This window comes from Sarcophilus harrisii, chromosome 1 (assembly GCF_902635505.1).
Source record: "Sarcophilus harrisii chromosome 1, mSarHar1.11, whole genome shotgun sequence".
Lineage (NCBI taxonomy): Eukaryota > Metazoa > Chordata > Mammalia > Dasyuromorphia > Dasyuridae > Sarcophilus > Sarcophilus harrisii.
In genome coordinates this window covers 672,475,711-672,503,018 of record NC_045426.1, presented here as the reverse complement: position 1 = coordinate 672,503,018, position 27,308 = coordinate 672,475,711, and the positions used below count along the sequence as shown (strand labels likewise).

Here is a 27,308-nt window from a genome sequence, read left to right as displayed (position 1 = left end):
GGTACTGGATGGAGTACTGGATGGGTACTGGATGGGCACTGGATGGAGTGCTAGATGGGTACTGGATGGGTACCGGATGGAATACTGGATGGGTACTGGATGGGCACTGGATGGAGTGCTGGATGAGTACTGGATGGAGTGCTGGATGGAGTGATAGACATAGCATCAGAACCAGAGTTCGAACCCAGCCTCAGAGGGCATGGCTAACTTACTAGCTTTGTAACCCTGGCAAGTTATTTAACCTCAGTTTCCTCTTCTCTATAATAGTAATAACTAGCATTGAGGTGCCATGTAAGATAAGCAAAGTACTTCTGCATATCTTAACTCATTTGGAGATGTAATAGCCCGTTCCTCACGGGTTGGAGGATCACATGAGATGTGGAAGGACCCTGCCGACCTTTGGGTCTAGAAATGCCAGATGTTATTATGCTCCAGAGACGGAGAACTTTGGCTGGGAGAATCACAAAGAAGAGCCTTCTGGTTGATTTTCCCCACTCTCAGTCTCCTATTGTGAAGACTAGCAGCCATCCTGGGAAATCTTCCAGAGCCAAGAGGGGAGGAGCTGGGCAGGAGGAGAATAACTCACATTTATGGAACAGTAAAAAGTTTATAAAGCACTTTCCCCAAGGCCCTGGGAGGTGAAGAGAAACTAGTGTCAGAGCCAAGTCTTGAACCCAGCAGTAGTCTTGCTTTTCTCTGTAGCCCTAGCAATTAGGACAGCGCCTGGCACATAAGAAACAATAAATGACCAGTTAGTCAACTAATTGCCTGACTGACCAATTGATTGGATGATTAACCGATTAATTGACCTGACTGATTGATGAATTGACTGACCAATTAATTGGCTGACCAATGTGATCAATTGATTGGCTGATTGATGGACTGACTGACCAACTGACTAACCACTTGAACAAATGAATAAATGGCCAAGGAACTAAAAGGAAAACTTTTTCAACACTAGCTCTCCTTGTCTGAGGCAAGTTCTATCATTTTTCTGAGTCTACATTTTCTATTCTGGAAAACCCAGGGGAAGGCCTGCCCCCAGGCTGAGCCTTGACCCTAGCAAGGTGACCACCGGGACCCCTTCTGGTTTTTCATCTCTGCTCCTTCCTGCATCCCTGAGTGCATGCTCCCACACCATCTTGTCCCCAGATGTCCTTATTTACAGTGAGCTTCCCTCTCGTGTCCCCAGTGCTCGGCGCAGTGTGGCTTCGGGCAGCAGCTGAGGTCCGTGCAGTGCACCAGCCACACGGGCCAGCCATCCTGGGAGTGCCCCGAGGCCCTGCAGCCTCCAACCATGCAGCAGTGTGAGAGCAAGTGCCAGAGCACCCCCCCTGGGGACAGCCCCGAAGGTACTCACCAGGGCCCGAGGGGGGATAGGAGGGGAGGGGGGAAGAGGGATTGTGGGTTTGGAAATGGCCGCCCACATCTGCTAGCTCCAGATGCCAGCCCCGCTGTGAGCCTCCCTGCCCGTCACGTGGGGGCCTTTTTTATTACACAAACCTTAGTCTGCGTGAGGGAGCTTTGGATCCAGAATGAGAAAGGTGGTCTGTCCTCCGGCCTCAGCTGGAGTTTCTATGAACAGATGTGTACACACATAAACATACGTGTTTAATTGTCTGTTTTTGTGGAATATAGATATGTTTGTATAGAGAACATATGTATGTCATATTGCGTGATTACAAGGGAAACTTGTAAAACAAGTCAGGGAGAGTGAAGAAAAGCTCTCAGGCTGAGAAGATCCAGTCTTCCAGTCTCTGAAGGACGTCATGGGGCAGAAGGATTAGGGTTTGCTCTGCTTGACCCCAGAGGGTAGAAGAAGGAGCGATGGGTTTTTTCCCAAGGAGGAGAATTGCAGGGAGGCTGAATCTGCTCCAGTATCAGCAGGAACAACCCATGAGAGCAAATCCAAAGGAGAATGGGCTGCCTTGGGAGGGGAATTCCCCTCTGGTGCAGAAGTCTTCTCGTTAAAGCCGGATGACCACTGTCCGGACTTTGTGGGGAGGAGTCCGCTTAGGTGTGGGGTGGCTGGGTGATCCTTCCCCAAACCCTTGGATGGAGAGGTTGCGGAGGGAGGGAGGGAGGGAGATGCCCTCTGTCCGCCCCTCCCTCCCATTCTGGCTTGGAGCCTCTGAAGCCAGGCTCTGGTCTCGGTCCGCTGGGACTGGGTGGGGTGGGATGCTCAGACAATAGCTCCTGGCTCCATGCTTGCATTTCTCCTGGGTGGGGCAAACCACAGGCCAACTTCAGACCCAGGCAGTCACAGGGTTTTGCAGCCACCGGCCCAAATCTTCCCCCCCGCTGCTTGTCCCATCCGTGGTGAGGGCCCCCGAGACAGAAGCAGTGACTCTGCCGCTCAGACCCAGAACACCACCTCAGGAGCAAGTGGTCCTAAGTACATCCTCAAACTGCTTCTGATACAAGAAGGAAGATAAATGAATTCAGTTGATCTGGACCAGAAATTGATTACTAAGAAAATATATATTCTTGACCTGAGGGCTTTCAGTTTTAATTCTGGAGGCGGAGTTAAGCCACTTGTCACATAACTAGTGTCTGAGACCAGATTTGAACTCAGATCCAGGGCTGGTGCTCTATCCACTGCACCACCGAGTGGTCCATCAGCTTCCAATTTTAATCCATTATTCTAGCTAACCAGACGCTAAACTCCTAGTCAGTAAGGATGCTAAAAAGAGGCAAATTTTTTCTTTTTTTTTTTTTTCTTTTGTGAAGCAATTGGGATTAAGTGACTTGCCCAAAGTAAATTTCAGTGACCTGGGACAAAGCCCCAGGTACCATGCCCTAGTTGAGGCCACTGGTCAGAGGTGATTCCATCAGATGCTGCCTGTGTTTCTGCTCTAGGGGAACGTCCATGAGTGGGCGGGCAGGGGGGAGGGGTGCGGGAACAAATGCCAGGGAAGTGGGCAGGATGCCTGATTCTTCCTCTCTCCTCCCACAGAGTGCAGGGATGTGAACAAGGTCGCCTATTGCCCCCTGGTGTTCAAGTTCCAGTTTTGCAGTCGTTCCTACTTCCGCCAGATGTGTTGTAAAACGTGCCAGGGTCGCTAAGCGGGGTGGGGGGCAACCGCTGGAGACACACGAAGCTTGGGGCCGGAGCTGGGGGAGGGGGGGGGGAGAAGGAAGGGCGGGGGGATAGAGGTCTGAATTCATTATTTATTGGGCAGCCCTGGCGCTGTGCCCTATGGGATGAGCCCCAGCAGAGACTTTTTTGATTTAGGCGTCCCCAGCTGTGGGGGGGTTGGTGGGAGGGATGGAGACCTGACAGGGTGAGGGCGAGGGTGGTCCCGCCCCTCCCCAGCCCTGCCCCTGGGCTCCCCACGGAGATTTGACCTGAATTTGTACTGTGAAGAACTGGGAAGGGGGCTGGGGGTTCCCGTGCCCACCCTCTTTGCCACCCTTGGTGCTATGGGGTGTCCAATGCCGGTGCCCCGGGTCCTCCCTTCTGATTAAGTCCTGAACGCCTGAAAAGGCCTTCTCTCTTCCCTGCCGTTTCCCTGCTGAGAACACACATCTGTCCGAAAATGGAAGAGGGACCGTCCCCAGCCCTGGGTCCCCTCCTCCTATACTCCCAGCACAAGAAGGGTTCTCTCCCGGGTCAGGGACACCCCACATGGTGCTATAAGTCCGCCCTCCCCCCTCTGTGGGACACGGGGAGTGGGCAGCGAGTGTTGGCCAGGGAGCGGCTGGGGTTCCAGGAGGAACTCAGCCCCGGCCCCTCAATGTCTCCCCACTAGCAGCCCCCCCAGTCAATAAAACTGTCTTGTGTCTGCGTCCCAACACGTGGTCCTTGGAGTGTTCAGAGCAACCATTCCGGGCGGGGAGGGGGGAGGAGGTGAAGGAACCAGCCCCTGAGCATCCTCCTGGGGGTGTCTGCAATATCCCAGAACTCATCTTTTTGAGGAATTTTATGATGGAGGTGCAGCTCAATCTGGGGCCAAGGGTCGGGGATCATTTAGCGGCCCAAAATCAGTCCTAGATCAAGGCTCTGTGGCCAAACTGGGGCTCAATTTGGAGTCTGGGGTCACAGGCTAAGAATCATTGAGAATAAAGGATCCAAATGATTCAGGTCAGGTCTGTTGGAACAGAGGTTGAGGGCTCACTTTGGGTCCCAGGGTCATGATGACAATCTCTCCAGTTAGAGAACATTAAGTTTTACAAAGCACTTTTCCTCATAATTCTATAGGGAAAATGATGTGACTAATCCCGTTTTACAGATGAGGAAACTGAGGCACAAAAAAGAGGAAATTGCCCAAGGAAATTCAAGTGGAACAAAGACTTGAACCCAGTCAGATTTCCTTCAATAAACTTCTTTCCCTTTTGTTTGTGCTAAGCCTGAGAGAGCAGGGACTTTACAAAGAGTACATATAGATCTTCGGCACAAGCTACAAGATAATTCTCTCCCCCCATCAGGTGTGGGTATTTCAGGGGGAGGGTCCCACACTCAGCTCTCAGGAAATCTAGCTGGTCCATCTTCCACCTCTTTCCAGCTACTAGGAATATCAACCCAAATGTCCACCTCCATAAACAGGTCTCCTTATTCAGCCAGCCAAAACTAGGTTCCTGCCTAGAATTAAAAAAAAATTTTTGAATGGAATGATCACTTTCTTACCTGAACCAGACCCACTCATCAGGTCACCCTGGGCCTCTCTAGGCCTTAAGGGGCAATAGAGATCATCAACCCTCCCCTCATGTGAAATGGAGGGAGCTCAAGACCCATAGAAAAAGGAACCTGTCTGCCCAGAGAGGAGGGCTGGATGTAAACCGAGTTCCTCTGCCTCCAGGATCAGTGTACTTACCATTGTATCACACCAAAGCTCTTGAGTCTTTTCTAACTCTGAAGTACTATGTTCTAAGGGCCCTCCCAGCTTCTAAGGGCCCTTCCAGCTCTGACATTCCCTGTTCTAAGGGCCCTCCCAGCCCTGACCTCCTGGGTTCTAAGGCCCTCCTAGCCCTGACCCCCTGGGTTCTAAGGGCCCTCCCAGCTCTGATATTCTGGACCAAATGGAAGGTTCCTTTCAACTTTGCATTATTTGTTCTTTGTTCTACGGTTCTTTCCAGTTCTATAACACCTTCACACAGGGAGAGGTTAGATTTTCCATATACAGCGTTTCTTAACCACTGGGGGTATAGTATATTCAGGGTCCTTTATCTATGTTGGCCACTAGGTGGTGACCAAAGCTGGAACGATGTCAGCACATTTAATTGACCATGTGCAGACTCACCTAGCAGTCCCTTTTTTAAGCTGTCATTTCCACACTTGCTGAGTGTTCCCCCAATGCTCCAGTAAAAATACTTAAAAATCTAGGGGAATGGATTTTTTTAATAACTCATAACTCTCGGTTTATTTTCCACTCTCTCTCTAGAATCCTAATCTTGTTTTCCTATTATAACTTATATTCTTCCTATTACAAATTATAAATATTTTCTATTATAAGGGGGCTATTATATAGCCCCCAAAATTGAGTCACTTGGAATTTAGTCTAAAAACATTCACTAAAGTAATATTTTTTAAAAAGTTATAACTGTATTTAAAACCAAGTAGCCTGAGCCAAGCTGTCCTTGCTATCAGAGTCTGAATTTCCAATTTTCTGTCTGATTTTTCCCCAAGCAAGGAGAGAGGAGCCCTAAACATGCACTTCTAGAAAAGCACTACTGAGTATTCTCAATCTCCTGGGCAAAAGGGAAAAAGCGAAACTGCTCCATTGTTTCACACTGACTCACTAATCCCATATATATTCAATTCCTGGCTGGCTGCTTGCACCAAATTTCAATAAGTTTTGCTTAATCGATTAGTAGTGTCCAACTTTTTGGACATCCAGGGTTTTCTTGGCAAAGAAACTAGAGTGGTTTGCTGTTTCCTTCTTCAGGTCATTTAACCCATGAGGAAACTGAAGCAAATAAGGTGAAGTGATTTTCCCAGAATCCCACAGTTATTAAGTATCTGAGGCCACATTCGAATCCAGGTTGTCCTAACTCCAGAGCCAGCACACTATCCACTCTACCACTAGCTGCCTGGGAAATACCTTCCCTTCTCATCCCAAACCACCTCTACAATCAAACATTCTCTTCATGAATTCTTCTAACAAATCACACTTCATCCCCAAAGCCCTGGGGAAAAAATTCAACACAAACCACTGTGTTACTCTTTTAAAGTTTCTTACACAATGTAACCATCAAGATAATTCATAAAATACATTTTCCACTCTTACCTTCCTCAAGGTTATTTAGTTGCATATCTTTAAAACCTAAAAATCCAAACGATCCAAGTTAAAACAGCTATGGGCTTAAAAGTGAGGTGCTTCAAGTGGGTTACCTGAGGTTCTTTTAGACTATGGACAATCTATATTCTCTATTCTGAAAGCCTTCCCAGGCCTTTGATTCTTTACTTATATAATCTTTTCTCATTGGGCTACATTATTCTTCTTTTGACCTTTTCTCATTCCTTTATTCCTAATGACCAAATCTCACTTAACATAGGCAGCAGCAACAAGTGGTAAGTGCAGAAATGGATATAAGAGTAAGTTGGAACCAGTTTGGAGAATCAAAGAAGAGACAGACCTCGGAACTGGCCAAGCATGGCTGAACCAGGACCAACAGCCTAGGGAACAATCTTGAAGTATGAGTCAGACTCAGGTATTAAAGATGAGGATCAGGATGCGCAGAAAGTAGAGTGAGGACAATTTAAAAAGTGAGGGTCAGCACAAGCAAGCAGATGATTGGGAGATAGACAAGAACTAATACTCTAGAGGCCGGAGACCCAAAAAAGAAGTGTAAGGAGATGTGATTCCTGTGAAACTGAAGAATACAAGTCAAAGATTGATAGCTCTGACCTACCTCCTCTCATCTTGCCATGTCATTTGGAATTGCTCCAGGAAGAGGAGGCCAACTGTGGCTCAGTGTGGAGATGAAACTCCAAAAGATCGAATCTAGCTTTCAGGGACATGACGGGGTGTTGGAAAGAATTTGTTCACCACCAATTCAAATTAGACTGTTATGGAGAGAACTAGTTAGCATGGTAGATTTGTGTATCAACTGGGATATAGGGCAATTAGGTAGTGCAGCAGATAGAGCCCCAGTCTCAGAATCAGGAGGACCTGAATTCAAATCCAGCCTCAGATGCTTACTAGCTGTGTGACCTTGGCAAATCACTTAACTGTTTGCCTGAGTCTTCTCATCTGAAAATGATCTGGAAAAGAAAATGGCAAACCACTTCAGTATCTGTGCCAAGAAAACCCCAAACTAGGACAGCTCAATAACAATAAAAAGAGTGAACTGCCCATTAGAGGAAGCAAAAAGAGTTCAAAAGATCAGAGTAAAGGAATTCTCATGCTATCTAGGTGTCTCCGGGACTGACTCACAAAAGAACTGAAATAGCCCGAAGCTCGCTCTCAAGGCTCCCTAAAGAACAGAATCAAAAGATCTGCTACAAATCAGTAAAGAACCAGCAGGTGGCTGTAGTAAGTCAGGAGAAAGCCAAAAGCTGATAATAGCCATTCAGTGGAGTTGGAACAGATGGCAGTCTCATCTCTGAGAATAATATAAGCATTTAAATAGCACTTCAAAGTTTGCTGAAATATACATTATCTCACCTTCACCACCCAGGAAGATATACTATTCTCCCCCGATCCCAGTGCACTCCCCCCCCCCCCCCCCCCCCCCCCCCGTTTTGTAGATGAAGAAACTAAGGTTGAGAATTTAAATGATTTCTACTGGGTCACAGCTAGTAAGCACCAGCAGTAGGATTTGAATTTAGGAATTCAGGACTTCCCGACTCCAAGCCCAGTGCTTTCCCACATCCAACATACATTTAGCTTATAGGGACATATCAAAAATATTCCTCATTTAGCACATATTACCCGAGGAAACTCCCTATCTCATCCCACTCCCACCAGGCAAAAGGGCTTCATTCCCACCATGAGTGGGAAAGAGAACACATACTCCCCCTCCTTTCACTCCCAGACATCTCACAGTCCTAGATTTTCAAGTTAGAAAAATCTGTACCTCTGCAATGGTTGCTTAGTGCTTAGCCAGAGATCAATGAGCTACTACCTTCATTATACTACCTCCTGCTGATTCGGCCCTAAATTACAATTGTTCCTGGAAGAGGAGGGCCCCAGGGTGGTTCAGTGCATAAACAAGTGCTTGGCCTGAAGTCAGGAAAACTAATCTTCCCCAGTTCAAATCTGGCCTCTACCCTGGACAAACCCACTTCTGTTTGCCTCAGTTTCCTCATCTGTAAAATGAGTTGGAGAAGGAAATAGCAAATCACTGCAGAATATTTGCATAGAAAACCCAAATGGAGTCGCAAAGAATCACATACAAGTGAAATGACTGAATAACAACAAATACCTAGAGAAGAAATGCCTATTTAGAAGATAGCTCATAACCTGAAAGCTATATAGTGTTGGTCAACTCCTGTGATCAGACCCAGAGCTGCTTGGTATTGCTAAAAAAATCCCTTGCTTTTATCAACTCTGTCTTGACCTGGAGTCAAGGAGTCTTCGTAATATTTACTAGCTGTGTTACCACAGGTATATCACTTAGCCTCAGTTTCCCATATTTTTAAAATGGGATAATAGCAATACTTACCTTCCAGATTGTTGTGAGGATCAAATGAAATTTAAAAAAAGAAAACTTTTTCAATTAACAAGGATTAATTTTATCTCCCTCTCACTTCTGCATCCTGGGGAAAAAAACACAAAAGAACAAAAATAAAACTCATGTGAAATATAATTTTGATCAAGAAAAATTAATTCTCACATTGGCCATAGGAGATGATATTTGAAAAGTGCTTAGTCAGGGACTGGCAAGTAGTAAGCACTATATAAATGCTAACTATTATTACTGTTGCTGTTATGACATTCAGTGAGTAAATTCTTTTCATTTACCATTATGTCCGTTGGAAGCTAATCTAGGTGAATGTGGAAATCCTTGGAACCTGCCTATGGCAAAACAGAAGGGCCATATTTATTCAATAGCCTTGCTTTGGGAGCCAAAATGCTTGAGTTGTGCCGTATTCCTACCCCAGTTTGGATCTCAGTTTCCTCCTCTGTAAAATGAGGAGACTGAACCTGGTGATCTCCTTCCAGTTCCATGGAAAGCTATTGTCTATTTCCATTGTGACCCACTTAGCGTGGTCTGGAAGGACCATAGGTGGATTACGGCTGCTTTCCAGTGAGCAGAAGCCACTTTCTCTTTCCTCTAACTTCTCCTGAACTTCATGATTCCCACCACAGGTTCTACTTCTGACTCTGCTACTGCAGTACTGTGTGGTCCTAAACAAGTCACTTCCTTTTACGGAATCTTCGCTTCCTCCTGAAGTCAAAAAAAGAGAAAACAGTCTCTCCCAGCTCCCTCATGGGAGTTTTTATCAAATAAGACCGTAAATGGGAAAGGGTTTTGAAAAGTCTCACAAAAAGACTCTTTAGAGAAAAAGTTCTTCCTCACATGTGATCTCAATCTATTTATGTATGTTTTGTCCTTCCCAAGCAGAAAGACAGAAACTGAATTTGGTTTCCAACCATTCTCTATATAAGGTTCCACATTTCAGACAACAACTGTTACATCATCCCAACCTCCACCTCAGTCATTTCCCCCAGGCTTCTTCCCAGACCCAGAACAATGTTGCTATGGAGCTCAGCTGGGCCACATCCCTAAGGTTCCAGCACCCACCATTCAATTCAATAAGCCTCTATTAAGCACCTGCTATGTGCTTACTCTACAGGCAGCTAGGTGACACCACAATGCATAGAGTACATCTTCTTCATGAGTTCAAATCTGACCTCAGACTTCTTAAAAAATTATATTGCTTTCTTTTTTTTCTGGTTATATATGTACATCAATTTTAATACACACTTATTTATGAATCATGTTGGGAGAGAAAAATCAGAACAAAAGGGAAAAATCAAAAGAGGGAAAAAAAACAGAAAAGGGGGGGAACGTGAATATAGCATATATTTATATTCAGTCTCCACTTTTTCTTTTAATTAATTGTGTGACTCTACACAAGTCATTTAACCCGGTTTGCTCCAGTTCCCTGTAAAATGAGCTGAAGAAGGAAATGGCCAGCTATTCCAGTATCTCTGCCAAGAAAATCCCAAGAAGAGTCAGACAAGACACATAACACTTGTGCTTAAGATACAAAGACAAAGATGAATCCAGCTCCCTGATCTTAAGTCTATGGATCAAAGGATAAAAAATCAGAAAAGGGAAAACCACAAAAAAAAAGGGGGGGGGGGAACAAAAGAAAAGGGAGGGAATGAATATAACGTGTGTTGATTTATTTTCAGTTTCCAGACCTTTTTTTTAATTAATTGTATGACCCTGGGCACTTGCCTCAGTTCCCTCATCTGTAAAATGAACTGAAGAAGGAAATAGCCAACTACTCCAGTTATCTCTGCTAAGAAAATCTCAAGAAGAGTCAGATAGGACACATAATATGTGTGATTAGGATAAAAAGATAAAGATGAATCCAACTCCCTGCCCTTAAGTGTATGGATCAAAGGATAAAAAAATCAGAACAAAAGGGAAAAACCACAAAAAAGGGGGGGGACCAGAAAAAAAGGGGGAAAAGTGAATATAACATGTGTTGATTTACTTTCAGTCTCCAAATTTTTTAAAATTAATTGTGTGACCCTAGGCAAGTCACTTAACCTTGTTGCCTTAGTTCCCTCATCCCTCTTGGAGAAAGAAATAGCAATCCCTCCAGTACCTCTGCCAAGAAAATCCCAAGAAGAGACAGACAAACAAGACTTAACGTGTGTGCTTAGTGTATGGATCAAAGGATAAAGGAACAGAATCAAAGATGCCTCCCAGCTTCCTGTCAGTGCCCAGAGGCTGGACTCAGGGTACCCTCGGCCCCCTCCTCAAGAGGACGTTTCTGCTCCCTCTGTGGTAAGAGCTCCTTCCCCCCCCACCCTGCCCTGCCCCTCCCAGCGATAGGAAGTGGGTGTGGGGGAGCAGAGGCCTTTGTAAGAGGAACTGATGCTCCCAGAACTGCTAGCCAGAGAGCCAGCAGGAGGCCATGTGTGGCCCCCCACCAGGAGCCCCCTGAACTTGGCCCCCCCTGAGGACCCAACCCAGAGCCCCGGGACCGAGAACTGCAGCCACTATGGTGAGTAGCTGTCCCGGTGCAGCTCAGAGCAGCCTCACTCAGCTTGGGGTGGCTCCCTGCCCCACCCTAGCTTATCTGGGTGTCTGAGGAACAACCCCGACTTGGGCTGCCCTAGGGTTCCTGTCCCTGCTTCAGACAGACCACTGGGTGTGTCATTTCTTAGGCCCAGACTCAAAACTTCTTCAGTCCAGGTAAGACACCCTTCTCCCAGGCCTGCCCCCCTCCCCAAGAGAAAAGGATGGGGCACCTGACTGAGCATCAAAGATTGGGGTCCCAGTCCCAGATCTACCACCGACCCTCCCATATCATTAGCGAGTTCCTTGCCTGCCTTGTTCTTCAATTTTCCTATCTGTTGAATAAGGAAGTTAGATTTAATTATCTGAAAGGACTTTATGAAAGGACTTTACCGGGGAGCTCAGTCAGAGGACTGACATAAAGGCAGCCGATGCTGCCCAGTGAGGGGAGAGGGTACCAAAGCTCATTCTGTCACGCTTGTTTGCCCAGGAAGCTGCTCTGGGCAGCAATCCAGGAGACTCCCCTGGAGCGCCCCTCCCAGCTGGCCCCAGTGACAGGCGCTGCTTGGGGACCCAGCCTAGCATCATGTCTGTGACTGAGACCAAGGGACAGGATCGCATTAATAATGTTCACTAGAGTAAAAGTCTGATGGCACCAGAACAGGGAAAGTCCTAATGCTGACACCCCCCCTCCCCCCCAGGCCTTACGTGGATTGGACTGGGAGCTAGGCTACCTAAAATCGAGTCCTGAATCTGCTGCTGCTGTTTATAATCTCAGCAAAGACCTTGGTTTCCTCATTGGTCAAGTGAAAAAGTTGGATCAAATGATCTCTACCTTGACCATCCTGTGTCCTAAGGCCTTTCCCAGCCCTGACATCCTTACTTTTAAGCCCCAGCTCCCCTGGCTTTAAAATTGTTTTAAGTTCCCTCTCAGCTTTGATGTTCTCTGAGAGCATCAGCAGGGCTGCCAAGAGCTGAGCTCAATATGGAATTTGCTCTGTGTGACCAGACCAGTTGCTTGAGTTCTCTGGTTTATGACACCAGTGACTTTTGGGGGGTCTCTGAGCTGTGGCTGTGGAAATCAGGAACCTTCACCTTAATTCTACTTGTCCCTTCTTCCAGCCTCCAGCTTCTTAAACTGTGATTTGTGACCCCATATGGGTCTTGTAATTGAATGTGCAGGTCACAAAATTATGAGTTATTATCAGTGAATCTTGGATTTGTATGCATATATACCTGAGGTCACATAAAAATTTCTTGGAGGAAAGGGGATTGCAAATGGAAGAAATTTAAGAAGCTTCGCCGTAGCCTGCCTTGTCTTGTTCCAAGGTACCTTTTCTCTGTTAAAGGTAGGAGATGGTGTGAAGAACTAGGGAGGAGGGTAGGAGGAGGATTGGTCCCTGAGGAAAGAAGGCCTGATAAAATGGATATCTGGGTCCCTGAAGGGAGATAGGGTTAGAACCTACATACTTAAATTTCTGAGAGGAGAAGAAACTTGGGACTATTTGGGATCCATGTTCAAGAGGGGAAAGGGACATTGGGAACTAGGCTTAGTTCATAAAGTTTTGGAGGCCTGACTACCATGGTCCAAGCAGAGAGGAAATTAAGGGCCAAATGATTGAATCTCTAAAAACACAATGACTGGAAAGACCATTGGATCTGAGGGAGCCCAGTTGAGAAATGAGGATGCTGATTGCTTCTATTTCTGCTATTCTCTGCTTCTGTGACATCTGTGCTCTCCTCCACCAAAGATAAAGATACTCTAAAGGTAGTACTTATGGTCTCAGTGGTGAAGGTGACAACCCAATTGTGTCAGTTTTGGTGACCTAGACCTAAATAAGCAGAGGGGTTGACAATAATGCTAGGAAATGAGAAACAGAGTGCAATTACAGGGGATGCTGGGAGAAAAGAGAAGACAGACTGTATGGGGAACATGAGCCTATAGTCAGCCCCAAGGGCAGTCTTTGTCTATGATGGAATGCCATGTGATATCTCGTGATAATGAGGCAGCTGGGGACACAGTGGGTAGAACATGGGACTTGGAGTCAGGAAGAACTTGGTTTCTGAGTTCAAATCCTGCCTTAGACATTTACTAATTATGTGACTAAATAAGTCACTTAACTTCTGTACCTCAATTTCTTCATCTATAAAATGGGACCAAGAATAGTATTAACCTTACAAGGTTGTTATAAGACTCAAATAAGTTAACATAAAGTGCTTTGCAAATTTTAAATAACTATATAAATGTGAGCTATGATCATAGGCATAGATAATAGATATAGACAAGAGCTGCTTCTTTTTTTATTTTTGTTTCCTTTTTGGATTGTATTGGTTTAGAACAGAGACAGCCACAGTCATAGTGAGATCATGACTTATGGTGATAGATTTCAGCAAAACAAAGAGTGATGGAACAGTGGACGTGAGCAAGACCATTGATGGGGACAGGCTATTTAAATTTAGCTGATTATGTTCGTGACCAGGGTCAACTTATTTATAATTAATGGTAATGAGAGGAAGAGAGAAAATGAAAGGAGTCCGTGGTGAGCAGTCAAGGTATGATCTTTGGCAAGCCCCCCTCCATTCTCTGAGACTCAGTTTCTCCATCTGAAACATAAGAGAGTTGGATTAGGTGATCTTGAAGGCCCTCCACGTTCTCTCTAAGGATCTTCTACTTTGGACACCTTCTGTGTTCTAAGGCACAAATGGCAAATTAAAAACATACTAAAACATAGATAATATTAATTTTTTAAGTCAATATGCAGCCAACAAGGATCCTTTCGATGTATAGTGACCCTGTTTCTATTTGAGTTGGAAACCCACTGATCAAAGGCCCTTCCCAGTTCTGATAGTTTGTGTTTTGAGTTCCTTTTGAGCTCTTACATGCTACCCTCTAAGGAACCTCAGAACTCAAATAGACTAATTTCCTAGCTGCCTGAAGTCTATATGACAAAAAGCACTGAGTATGGAATAAAAGAAGCAGGGCCCAATCCTTATCTGCGTGTCTTTCGATAAATCCTATCATCTCTGTTTCCTCTTCTCTAAAATTAGGGAATTGGTCTTAAAAGTCTCTTCCAGTCTTACATCCCATGATCTCATCTGTGATATTTTTTGTTCTAAAACTTTTGTATTCAATAATAATAATTGCCATGTACATATCACCTTAATATTTGCATAGCACTTTAAATGTGTTTTCTCACCCCTTCTGGGGTGAAGGTATTTGTAACTATTAGCTCCATTTTGCTATTGAGGAACTATTAAGTGCTATTAAGCACTGCTATTAAGTGACTAGCCAGCAATAGCTAGATGTATTGCTTTAGATATTTACTAGATATTTAAACCTTAGATATTTACTAACTGGCAAGTCACTTAACCCTGGTTGCCTCCGTTTCTTCATCTGTAAAATGAGCTGGAGAAGGAACTAGCCCGCCACTTCAGTATCTCTGCCAAGATCAGGAAAAATCAAATGGGACTCAATTGAATAACAACAAACTTCTGACTCCAGATCAGGCTGATTTGAGCTCCTAGCCATAGACATACCAACGACGTATTGTGACATATTGACGCACTGAGCATTAAAAAAAATGCTTGTTGAATATTTAACGGCCCTTCAGCTCAAATTTTCCATGACTGAAAATGCCCATGGACTTAGGGAATGTCCGGGAATGTCTGTGAAGGAGCTGATGGCGACAAGGGGCATTTTGATAAGTAACTCTTTGAAGTTTGCAAAGTCCCTAGCTCCTCCCAATAATCTGTTGAGATAGGTTCCCCCAAAGTCCTTATCACTATCTTACAGTTAAGATGAATGGTTCTGCTCGAGGTCAGACAGCTGATAACCCTAGCTAAATCAGGCATTGAACCCCAGAGCTACACACACTGACCAATAGGACTCCAAAGCTAGTATTCTTTTCATTCCACTCAGGTGGCTAGTTGGTGCCGTGGTTAAGACATTGTGCCCTGAGTCAAGAAGACCTGAATTTAAACCAGCCTTTGGGAAACTTAAAAGCAAATCAATTTGATCACTGTTTGCCTCAATTTCTCCATCTGTAAAATGAAGCTAATAATAGCACCTAATTTCCAAGGTTGTTTTAAGTATCAAAAATTTATAAAGCATCAGGCACATAGTAGGTTTTTAGTTTTGACACTAGGCCTATCTTCTTTCCTACCCCTAAAACTGAAAGGAGGTATCAGGAAGGGTAGGATTGGAGGTTAATTAGGAACCAGACATGTGGGGATGTCTGCTAATTAAAGGTGGATCTATAGCCATGAGGATCTCTCTCTGCACAGGCTTTTGCAGCCTAATATCTCTTTCAGAGGCAAGAAGTAGGGTGGGGCTGCCCTGAAGCCCAAGAGGTAACAAGATAGATGCTGTAGCAGCAGCAACAGCATCTCCCCAAAACAGGGGACACTTGTTGCAAGACTTCCCTCCCCTCCCCTCCCCTCAGCTTGGCCCGGGCTGCGGGCAGTGGGGAAGGAAGGAAGTGGCTCTTTCTTACTCTTTGCTCATCATCCTCAGTAGTCCTAGGAGCTGAGGGGGGAGGGGAAGGGAGACCAATCCTGAGCCTCCCCTAAAAGATGCAATCACCCCAGATCCTGGAGAGGCTCCACAGAACCTGGCCTGGCTTCTGGCTCCTCCCATCTACTGTTCAGTGCTAGTCAACAAACCGCTTATTAAACTGGGTATAACCTGGAGCAAAAAACACTCAACTACTCTAGGCCGTGGTTTCGTGTCTATTCAACTATAGCTGAATCTGGAGCTGAAGTTGAGAATTCTTGCTTCTGGACCAATGCCCAGAATTCATTGGGATGGGGATGAAGGCCTGGGACCGAATGAACAAGCTGCCCCAGCTGGCTATAATTGCACCAGGAAAGGGGTGGCCTGTCCCTCACTTTCAGGGCAATGGGAAGGGGGCAACAAGGACAATGAAGGTAGGAATGATGGGAGAATGAGCCCGGAGAGAGAAGTTTAACAGGATCCTGGGGGTACTTGCCTGGGGCTGGCAAAGAACTAAGGAGTTTCACTTTAGGCAGCCTGCCCTCATGGAGTTTCCATTCAAGGAATGTAAGAAGGAAAAATACACTGATTTCTTTGATATGATGGAGAGTAAGATCATGTATTCTAAGAAATGAGAGAAGGAAGGGAAAGGAAGAAGGAAGGAGGAAAAGAGGCTTCAGTAAGGAGCTGCACCTAAGCTGGGCCTTAAAGGAAAGCAGAAAATCCAACAAGTAGAGATGAAAAGAGTTCATTTTAAACATAAGGGGCCCTGGACCCTTACGAAGCTCACAATATTTTTGTGCTTCTTCACCAATCCCACCTCTTCAGTCAGGTTGACCTAGGGGCTTCAGAGTCAAGGAAACTGGGGCTAAGGAGTGGGGGAGTAACAGACTTCCTGTCCTATCATCCATCTGCTGTTGCTAACACTTCTCACTGTGGGCTGCCCTCCTTTCACAACACCCCCAGTTTAGTTGACTCATCTAACTTGTAGTCAACTGTGACCACAACCTCTTTTTCCAGACCTTCCTTCTTTTTCTCCTCCATTCTACCCAGCCCTAGCCTCCTCTATCAGGAAGAGATTTCTACAACTCACCAAACATCATCTAGGGTGTATGTCTCCCAAGTAAGCCCACCGAAGTGTCCTGGAAAGCTGAAAGTATCTCCCAAAGCTAATCTGGACTCAGCTTCTGTGATCTGACCACAAGCTAGAGAGAGGGTAGAGATGACAGAAAATGGGTCTTGGAGCCAGGAAGGTCTATCATCTAATCCTGCCCGAGACATTTAATGTATATTATTTGGAGCAAGTCACTTAATCTCTAGGAGACTCAATTTCTGCATTTATAAAATAGGGATAATCATAGCTCACTGGATAGTTGTAAGGATCAGATGAGATACATCATGCAAAGGGCTGTGTAAGTTTTAAGGTGATATAAAAATGTATGCTATTATTATTATTATTTCTGCTAGCCCTTTGCCATCATAAGGCCTTCCTTTCTTCATCTGTAAATAGCAAGGCTGGACTAAATGACCCCAAATCTTCTAACTTACCTTTAAATGTAGGAGCCCCCACTTGTTAGAGAATAGACCAAGAAAAAGTCAATCACTTGATCATCTCGGATAGAGACATACTGGAGCAAGAATGCTGATCCGGGTTCTCCTGATCGATGGTTCTGTTCACCGTGACTAGCCCAGTGCCTCCTGAGCTGTGTTAAGTGGCTGTGTCCATCCAGCAAGTTCAAGGGACCATAGGATTTAGGGCCAGAAAGGGCTTCCTCTGGCCCAGCTGTGAGGACCCTGATCTTTTTCAGGAAGGAAGAGGCCCTTGTGGATAACTCATACAAGAACCAGTTTCTCCAAACCCCAGCATACCATAGACCAAAGTAGACCAGGGTATTTTTCTGGGAGAGAAAACAGAAACCAGGAAGTTTGGCAGCAAATTGGAGAATAAAAGAGGCAGCCAAAACTAAGAGGTATCCTTGGGGGGGAGGGAGGCGGAGGGGTGGCTCAAAGAAAGGGGAGAGGAAGTTGATCGTTAACTTGAGCCTCAATTTTCTCCTCTGAAAAAAGGGGAGGTTGAACTATGTGACCCCTAAGGCCTTTCAAAAAAACAAACAAATCCTTTTTGATAACTATTTTTCAATTTAATTGGTTTCCTTTGAAATGTTATTTTACAAACATTATTCCATCCTAACTGCCAAGAGGTTCAGAACCCACAAAACAAGTGAAGAATCTCTATTCTAATGTCTCTCCTTGTTCTGAATCCAACAGACTACTAATTCTATATACTAATCTTTCTTGTGTCTGAATAATTTTTAAATTCTACCCAGTATTCCAAACACATATCCCCTAGCTAGTTTCTCTTCCACACTTCCCATCTCCTCTCAAAGACTGCCAAGGGAGTGTTGGAGCCAGCTCCAACCAACTCCCCATTTAAAAGTTTCTGTGTAGGGCAAAGGGTTTGGTTTATTGTTTATTGAGTGTTGAGACTTAAGTTGAGACTTAAATTGTAATATTTACAATTTAGATTAAATTTAAAAGTGTATTGCATGTGTAAATATATATATATATATTTTCAATCTAATGATATTGGCCCCCTGGCTCTTCCCATCTTTTGGGCTCTGGGCATTTTCTTTGTCCCCATTGCCTGGAATCCTCTTCCTCTTCATTGCAGTCTCCCAGCTTCCCCAGCTTCTTTCAAGACCTAAAATTGAACCTTCTACAGGAGGCCAACTTCTTTTAATTATGGAATCTTCCCTCTTAAGTAGTTCCTATTTCCCCTGCATATAGTTTGTACATATTTACTTATTTGTTATCTCCCTCATTAAATTGTGAGGTCCCCAAAGGCTGGTACTATTTTTGGATTCTTCTCCCCACCCTGGATTTAGCACAGTGCCTGGCCCACTGTAGGCTATTAATAAATATGTATTGACTGAATGAATGATCTTTCCACCCAGAGAAACATCTGCACACCCCTGCGTAAGCCTGTAGGCTCATGTGTTGGGTCTTATCCCATCTTGGCTCCCTCAAAGCCTATTGGATGGGTGGAGCCATACATTAATGGGCCCCAGAACCTGACCATCTAGTCCAGGCCATGTCTGTACAGAAATTCCCAGTGCTGTACTTGGTGATGAGGTCTTCAGTGTTAGGGATGGTTAGCAGAGGAATTGATGAAAATTAATCCCTTAGACAAAAGAAGGCTCTGATAATGGAAATCAGTCTAGTTCTGTGGTCCCACCCTCTAAAGGTAATGCAGTTAGAAATCCAAGTTAAGGACCACAGGCTAAATTTTCCCTATAAAACAACTTAAGCTTTTCTGCTGCCCTCCTGTGGGTCACTCGGCCATGGCACTCTGTCTCTGCTCTTCATGCCATGTGGTATCTCCCCTAACTTAGCTAACTCTTTTAGGGCATTACTTTTCCTTTCAGGATTTAGCCTGCCATGCCCCAGTCTCAATGGGTGCTCCCTTTCTATTAGGTAATCCTGATTTCCACTGCTCTCCCAACTCTTTCCTATTTACCACCCCCAGGGTCTGTTGTATCCTTTCGTTTTGTCTGTAATCTATTCCCTAAATCAATCTACCTTTTTGCCAAAGAGAATGGCCATTGTGAACAAGACCCCAACTTTGGGTGCCTGCCATTATTTGGTGACATACCCTACATCACTTAGGACATATAGTAAGTGTGAAGAAGGGACCCCGAAACTCTCTGAAAACTCCTTCAAGGGTCCCTTCTTCAAGTGCATTTAGTAACCCCCAAAGTGGTCACCAAGTCTCTGCTTGAAGCCTTCTAGTGAAAAGGAAGCCATTTCACTTCAATTTCCATCCACTCTCTGAGATCTGCACTCGGGACCAAGCCAAATAAAGCTAATCCTTCCCCCTTTGACATCCCAGTCTTCCTGTCTGCCTTTAACCATCCTCAGTTCCTTCAGTCCTCATAACCAATTCTTATTGTTAATTTCTTCCTTTCATTAAGCTGTCTCAGCCTTTCACTTACTGCCTTCCTTCCCCACTTCACCCCAAAATCCCCTATTCCTTTCACAGTATTAGTGATCTAACACTAGAGGGCACTCTTCCTTCTTTCTTCTAATTTTCTTGGGCACACTGTGCATCCTCCCAGTGGAATGGAAGCCCTCTGGAGGGTGGAGGTTTTGCCAGCGCCAATGCTTTGTACATATTTGGTGATCAAAAAATGTTTACAGATTCAGATCTGTCGGTCAATAAACATTTATTAAACACCAGTCTCTGTGTCAAATCCTGGGATTACAAAGGAAAGAAAAAGACTCCACTCTAAGGAGCTTATAGTCAAATGAGGGACTCAACTTGCAAACAATCATGTAGAAACAAGATATTTACAGGCTTAACTGCAGATAATCAAATATATTTGTGGAAAACAAATGAATTGTTGATTAATTAATGGTTATGGGAAAGGACTGAGGAGTAAGTGGGTGAAAGTTCCGTTAGGGCACTAGTGAATTCTGGACGACGAAAAGTTTACAAAGTACTTTAGAAATATTATCCCATTTTATCTACCACTTACTACTCAAGTGATCCTGGCTGTCACTTCACCCAATCTAAGTCCAAGTTTCTGCATCTACAAAATCAAGAGATTTGTTTGGGCCTTAAATCAGTCCCTTCTTACTTTAAATCCATGATTTTATGATGAATGACATTAAAATATGATCTTATGAAAGAACCACCTTCCTTTCTTCTTTTCCCCTTCTTTTCTGCCATCCCCCATGACTGAAGATTGAGCTCTGAAATCTCCCCCCCCCCCAAGTTTTTCCTACAGCAAAAAAAAAGATCATTTGGCTCAGTCTTAGCCATGCTTGTTCTCATAGGCAAGATGTAACCTGTAAACAAATATAGTGAGGGTTTAGCACATGCCCAAATCACCTATGAGGGAGCCAACCAGAACCTCCCATCTGGATAACTCCTTCTTAGGAGATCTGGGCATTTGCCAAACGCCCATTACACTAATAAGTATGAAACCAGGCAGAAAATGATAGAGCAAAGATGAAAGCCAAATAAATAACCACCAGAATATACTATAATAACTGAGACTGTTGCCTTTGATTCTTTCAAACTACATCAAGACCTTTCTACACATAGAGTTTGGAGTTGGAGTGAAATAAATTGCCATGAATTGTCTTGCCAAAAGCCCTCTGGAAGATAAAGGCAGAGACCCATCTGTGAGGGTATTGAGGCAACAACAGCCAGATACAGGTGTTATTCTACAATGGAGTCAACCGGAGGAATCAGGGATAGGCAGATTTGATTTGACTCGAGTGTTGCTCTTAGTGCCTGAAATTCCTCCATTGAGAATAATCTTGGAGAATATAGCTCTAAAGAGGTGTGGTTAAAAAAAAATCTTATTGCTTTCTTTTGCTTTATATCACCTACATTTCCCTAATTTTCCCATCTCCTACAGAGCCATGGAGAGAGAAAGAGAAAGAGAGAGAGAGAGAGAGAGAGAGAGAGAGAGAGACAGAGACAGAGACAGAGACAGAGACAGAGACAGAGGGAGGGAGAGAGAGAGAGAAAAAAAAAGTTCAGGAAAACCAAACAACATATCAAAAAACATATAATATTAATAGTATTCCATAGCCCTAGTTCCCCACCTCTTTTTTTATGTCTTCTCCAGATCCTTAAGTTTTACAAAACCATTTCCCCATGTTCTCATTTCCATTTAACTGATGGGAACAATGAAGCTCAGAGAGGGAAAATTACTTGCTCATGATCACCAAGATAGAAAATGGAAAACTCAGTGTTTGAACCCAGGACTCGGCTGACCTGAGCCCAGTACTATTTACACAACTTCATATTGCTAGGCAAACATGGAACCCAAAACAGGGAGAAGCCCAAAACAAGATGGGAAGCCCTGAAAACCAGATAAGTGTAGGGTGGGGAAGACAGAGTAGGGAGAGTAGCTTCTGTCAAAATTGACCAGGAGACTTTACCTTAGACTAGTAGAATTTTGTAATGATTCTCTTTGTTACAATAATCACTGCTCAGGTTATTCTGACCCCCTAAGAGAGTTCTTTGTTACCAAGTAACTCAGTTCACCAAATCCCCTTCTGTCTCTACTCATAATCAGTTAATCAGCAAATATTTACAAAATGCCTACAATGTGACCTCCAGGGAGCTAAAAACTGGGCTTGCAAAAACCAGAAGTGATACAGTCCCTGCCTTCAGTGTGGTTACATTCTCCTTTACCCCCAATCATCTATGCTCAGCTACACCATCTCTTTTTCCTCTGTGCTCCTGTATCAAATCTCCTTTCCAACTCTAATTCTGAGATTGGTGGTCAGAAAGACCCAAAACTTCCTAGAAAGAGAACTTCTACATTGACTAATTAATACTCTATGATTCTATTCACTATTCCCTCGGATTTCCTTGTCCAAAACACCCTTCTCTAGCTGCCACTTCCACATCTTAAAAAATGCTTATTCATTTAATATGGGCTGTCTTCTCCGTTAAAAATGTAAGCTCTAGGGCAGCCAGGTGGCTCAGTGGAAAGAGCACCAGCCCTAAAGTCAAGAGGATCTAAATTCAAATCTGACTTCAGACACTTAACATTGCCTAGCTATGTGACCCTGTGCAAGTCACTTAACCCCAATTACCTTGGGGGGAGGGGGAGAAGCCTGGGTCCTAAAATGTAAGCTCTTTGAGAGAGTAGGCTATCTTATTTACTTGCATTTTTGTCATCAATATTAAGCATAATATCTAACCCATCGCAAATTTAATAAATCAGTTTTCATTCAATCATTCACCATTAGTCATCTCTACTCTCTGCTATCCTCTCTAGCTTACCAGTATATCTATTCATTACCTATCTTCCCCAAACTCAAAGTAGTTCAGACTTATTATCCACATTAAAAAAAAATTAAGTGAATGAAGAATGCCTTTTTTTGAATAATATTTTATTTTTCCAAATACATGCAAAGATAGCTTTCAATGTTCACCTTTGTGTAAAGGGCTAAAACTCTGAGTTGATGCACTGAGATTGGACAATGAGCACTTAAGGCTAATTACCGATTGGACAATACTCTATTAGCATATGCTTGGAAAACAGCCCTTCCCACTATTCTGTGCAGGTTCAATCTTTTGGTGTATACAGAGAATTGTGGGAAGGATTAGGAGTTGGAGTAAGGCAAGCCAGAGTCACTTTGGCGGTGCAGGTGGAAAAGGAAGGTCGTGGATATCCTGTGTCCATCTTCTTCACTTCTACCCCTAAAGACCAAGAATAAAAACTTTTGCTTATTTGACTCTGACTGATTTTAAGGTATCCAGGGTGCTAGCTCAGTCTTTACACCTTTGTAAAACCTTGTGTTCCAAATTTGTCTCCCTCCATTCTCTCCAGCCCCAAGACAGCAAGCAATCTGATATAGGTTAAGCATGTGCAATTCTGAAGAATACCTTTTAACCAGACTATAAGACAGCTATAAAACTGGGGAATTTAGGTAGCAGAGTGGATAGAGTGCTGGACTTGGAGTCAGGAAGATTACTCTTTCTGAATTCAAATCTGGCTTCAGACAGTTACTAGCTGTGTGACCCTGGGCAAGTTACTTAACTCTGTTGGCTTCAGTTTCTTCATCTGTAAATTAAGCTGAAGAAAGAAATGGAAAACCACTCCAGTATTTTTGCCAAGAAAACCCCAAATGGGGTCCTAACAGGTCGGATACAACTGAAAATGAACAACAAATAAAACTGGTCCCTCAGAACATATATCTTGGATAGACACTATGTCTAGAAAACAAGATGGGCCTAGAATTGGAGAAGAGGAGGAGATCAGACTGAGAAATTGCTCAGTGCCTTTAGTTAACTCCCACCCTAAGCTTGTCCCTGAAACAAGGTCCCATTTAAAAAAAAAAATACCAATATCTTTCCAGTGATGCTGTATAGTTATGAGTCATAACTCATTATCAATCTCTGAAAACCTAAAATTGCAGGTCATATAAAGGGCAACAAAGAGGACTGTTTTAGGGTGTGAATCATCGATGCCATCTTAACAACGGAGAACCATGCAAGGAAGGGTTAGCATCAGAAAGATGAATAACCAGAAAAGGAAATAGACTGGTCATATGGCAAGGATAAAGAATAAGAAATGAATAGTCTTTGTGTTCCTTTGATAGACTCATGATGTCAAGGGAATTAGAAAACGGCACCCAGAATATTAGTTGACTGCTTATAAAAAAAATTAACATGAAAATACAAATTAAATTCATGGAGGATGAGAAGGCAAAGAAGGGTTTCCATTCACAGTCATACATGGGAGTCTTCCCATCTAGGAAATCAAAAATACATTTTTAGGGGCAGCTAATTGGTATAGTGGATAGAGCACCAGCCCTCTAGTCGAGAGGACCTGAGTTCAAATCTAATCTCAGACACTTAACACTTCCTGGCTGTGTGACCCTGGGCAAGTCACTTAACCCCAATTGCCTCAGAAAAAAAATCAATTTTAAAAAAATGGAAATAATAATAATAACTTTCATATAAATGGTATATGCCTATAAGACTAATTCCTAGGAGACTGAGACTGATTTCTTGAGCTTGTGGAGTTCTGTACCACAGAGGACTCTGGCTATTGACCCGTGAATAGTAGCTTCTGCCTTTCCAGCTTTGGCAAGATGGGGAAACCAATATAATGATGAAGAGAAGAAAGAGGAAAAAAAGAGGATCCATGTGTTTATAGTCTCTTGAGGCTCATAATTATGATTCTTTCTTCACAATTCCAGAATCCTCCCTTCTCCTTGACCTCTTTTCACATCTGTGGATCTGTAAAGGCGATTATTCACTCATGCTTACAGAACAACCTTTCCTTTCCTCCTAACATCTTTCTATTCCTTCAATCAATCAATCAGCATGCATTTTTTAAGCACTTACTGTCTTCCAGGTACTATGCATGTATGTATGATGTGTGTGTATGTGTGTACATATAGTAGTTTACACATAACATAGTACCTGGTGTATAGTAAATGCACAACTACTTTCCATTTTCATTCTGTGTGCACATATACATCTATTTGTATATACAAAAATACAGTGAAAATAGAAGGCAATTCCAGAGGGAAGGCACTTGGGGAGGGGAGAGTATGGAGGAGACAGTGGAGATTTAAGCTGAGTCAGATTGTCAAGGCAGTCAAGGAAGGAAGTAGAGAGGAAAATGGAGAATGACTCAGATGTCACCTGTTCTCCATGCTGTAGTTGTTTGTCCTTTATTCTCAAAGAGGATCATGACATCAGGGAGGTGATACCCTGACTTTCAAGTGATTTGGATTTAAGTGAGGGAGAGCTTTGCAAAGTCACCGGCCTGACTTTCTCCTCCAGAACCACCTGGGTCCAGTGGCAAGATTTGACTGGAGATGGTCCTGGATACAGTGGGAAACCTTGGCCTTATTAAGCTAAAGTCTTTAGCAGATTTCAGTCTGACTGAGTTATCAGTGATTAAGACTAGGTAAGAAATAAGACAGAGTATGGCCTTTTTTTTTTTTGTCAGTCAAAAAAGAAAGAAAAATTATCAATCTGAAAGGGGAAGATCCTCAAGGTTTCTGATCAAAAAAAAAAAAAAATTTGCCATTTACATTCACCCTGAGCCAATCAGGGCCCTAACACTGACCAGATGGGGCTTAGCCTGCAATCTATTGTTGGTCAGTTAATAGAGCCTGAATGAATTGGGTTTAAAAACATTGTCCTATGTGGCTCTTTTCAACTTCAAGGTGATTCAAACCAATCCTAATGATCTTGTGATGGAGAGAGCCATCTGCACCCAGAGAGAGGACTATGGGGACTGAGTGTGGTTCACAACATAGCATTTTCACTTTTTATTGTTGTTGTATGCTTGTATTTTGTTTTCTTTCTCATTATTTTTCCTTTTTTATTTGATTTTTCTTGTGCAGTATGATAATGGTAGAAATACATATAGAAGAATTGCACATGTTTAACATATATTGGATTACTTGCAGTCTAGGGGAGGGAGTGAGGGGAAGGGAGGGAGAAATAAAATTTGGAACCCAAGGTTTTGCAAGGGTAGATGTTGAAAATTATACATGTTTTGAAAATTAAAAGATTTTTTAAAAATTTTAATTAAAAAAAAACAAAACATTGTCCTAGCTGGCAGACCCCAAGATATCTTGGGAGAATTCAGTAATCAAAATTTACATTCCTCTGGGCTGAGCATCTGCAGATAATGATATGACACTGTATGTGGGAAAAAAAAGATATGAGAGTGTATTTGAACAGAGGGAAGAGAAGGGAAAGAAGAAAAAAGAAAAGAGAAAAGAGCTATTTTGCCCACTAGTCATTTCCAATTATGTCCCCAGTGGGGTAGCTCTTAATTCTACTCAGAACTTGTTGTTTGTTCTTCATTCTTGAAGAGGACATAATCCTCCCCTGACCTCTCTTACTTTAGAGCTCTTCAAGTAGCTCTCTCCTTTGTCCTATTGCATTTTTCCTTGTTTGGTTATCTATAGGAGCATGGATTTAAAGCTAGAAAAAATCTCAAAAAGTAATCTAGTTAGGCACCACCTCCCTCTTTCCCTCTCACCCCCATTCTATAGAAAAGAAAACTGAGGCTCAAAGCCTCTTGACTTACCCAAAGCCATCTAGATGGTAAGGGTCAAATTTGGGACTCAGAAACCAAGTTTAGCATTTTTCCCCACTCTACAAAACTGTAATAATAGAAATCAAGATCAATTCCATTCAATAAACTTGTATGAAATACTTGAAAGCACAAGGTTCAAAAACATAAAAAGCTATGGTCACTACCCTCATAGAGTTACAATTTAATAAAGGGTATCCAGAGAAGTACAATTCAAGGTGGAGGGTAATGGACATAGGAGAGAGCTAAAGAAAGTGCCTTAGAGAATCATGAAGAGGAAATATACAGAAAAACAACAGGGGAAAATTTCATAAGAAAATAAACAAGCTGACTGACTTCAAAGGGAATATGTTAAATTTATTATGTTCTTTAAAGTAAAGTGAGCTGTATGTAAAAGAGATTGTGGTTTCACATATAATTATCTATTTTCAGTTCTGCTTTGTTTATGGAAATGTTACTCGTTTTTGATGGTTTTTAAGGTGAGGAAAAATGCAGGAACAGCTATGTGGCAAAATGGAGAGAATGCCCCAAGCCTGGAGTCAGAAAGACTCATCTTCCTAAGTTAAGTTGGGCCCAAGCATCACTTAGCTAACTAGGTGATGCTGTTTATTCTGTTTGATTCAATTTTCTCATCTGTCAAATGATGGCAAAATGAAAATGTCAGCCCACTCCAGGGAACAACAAAAAACAAAAAAACAAGAAAACCCGTAATGGAGTCATAAAGTGTCATTCATTGAAAAATGTCTGAACAACAGCACAAATGAGGGAAAAATTGGGGAGGAATTTTTTTTTTTTGAAAAGTAAAGAAAAAGTGGAAGAGACAAAATAAATATCTAGAGCTGGGAGAAACAGAAAAAGTTTCATAAAAGAGTTGTTACCAGGATTTGTTCCAGAGGGAAAATTATTCTAAAAGGCAGAAAGGTAAGGAGAGAGTGCATTCCAGGCCTAAGGAAAGAATATCCTGCAAATGCCAGAGGCAAGAGATCATTGTTGCTTGTCCTTCATTCTCTAAGAGAAATATGACATCAGGGAGATGATGGCATGATGTGCAAATGAATTGGATTTAAATGAGGAAA

At 43.2% G+C, this 27,308-nt stretch overlaps 2 protein-coding genes across 4 annotated transcripts in view; both read left to right on the top strand.

Moving 5' to 3' along the window:
- ADAMTS10 (ADAM metallopeptidase with thrombospondin type 1 motif 10) overlaps positions 1-4,896 on the top strand; it is a 34,509-nt gene extending 29,613 nt beyond the window's left edge. The window contains exons 24-25 of the mRNA XM_003760877.3: positions 1,193-1,352; positions 2,957-4,896. Coding sequence (XP_003760925.2) covers positions 1,193-1,352; positions 2,957-3,066 — 270 coding nt within the window. The 3' untranslated portion in view covers positions 3,067-4,896. The remainder of the gene's footprint in view (positions 1-1,192; positions 1,353-2,956) is intronic.
- Positions 4,897-10,978: 6,082 nt separating this feature from the next.
- MYO1F (myosin IF) overlaps positions 10,979-27,308 on the top strand; it is a 59,025-nt gene continuing 42,695 nt past the window's right edge. For all 3 annotated transcript variants that reach the window (XM_031948313.1, XM_031948312.1, XM_031948311.1), the window contains exon 1: positions 10,979-11,131. In XM_031948313.1, coding sequence (XP_031804173.1) covers positions 11,129-11,131 — 3 coding nt within the window. In that variant the 5' untranslated portion in view covers positions 10,979-11,128. The remainder of the gene's footprint in view (positions 11,132-27,308) is intronic.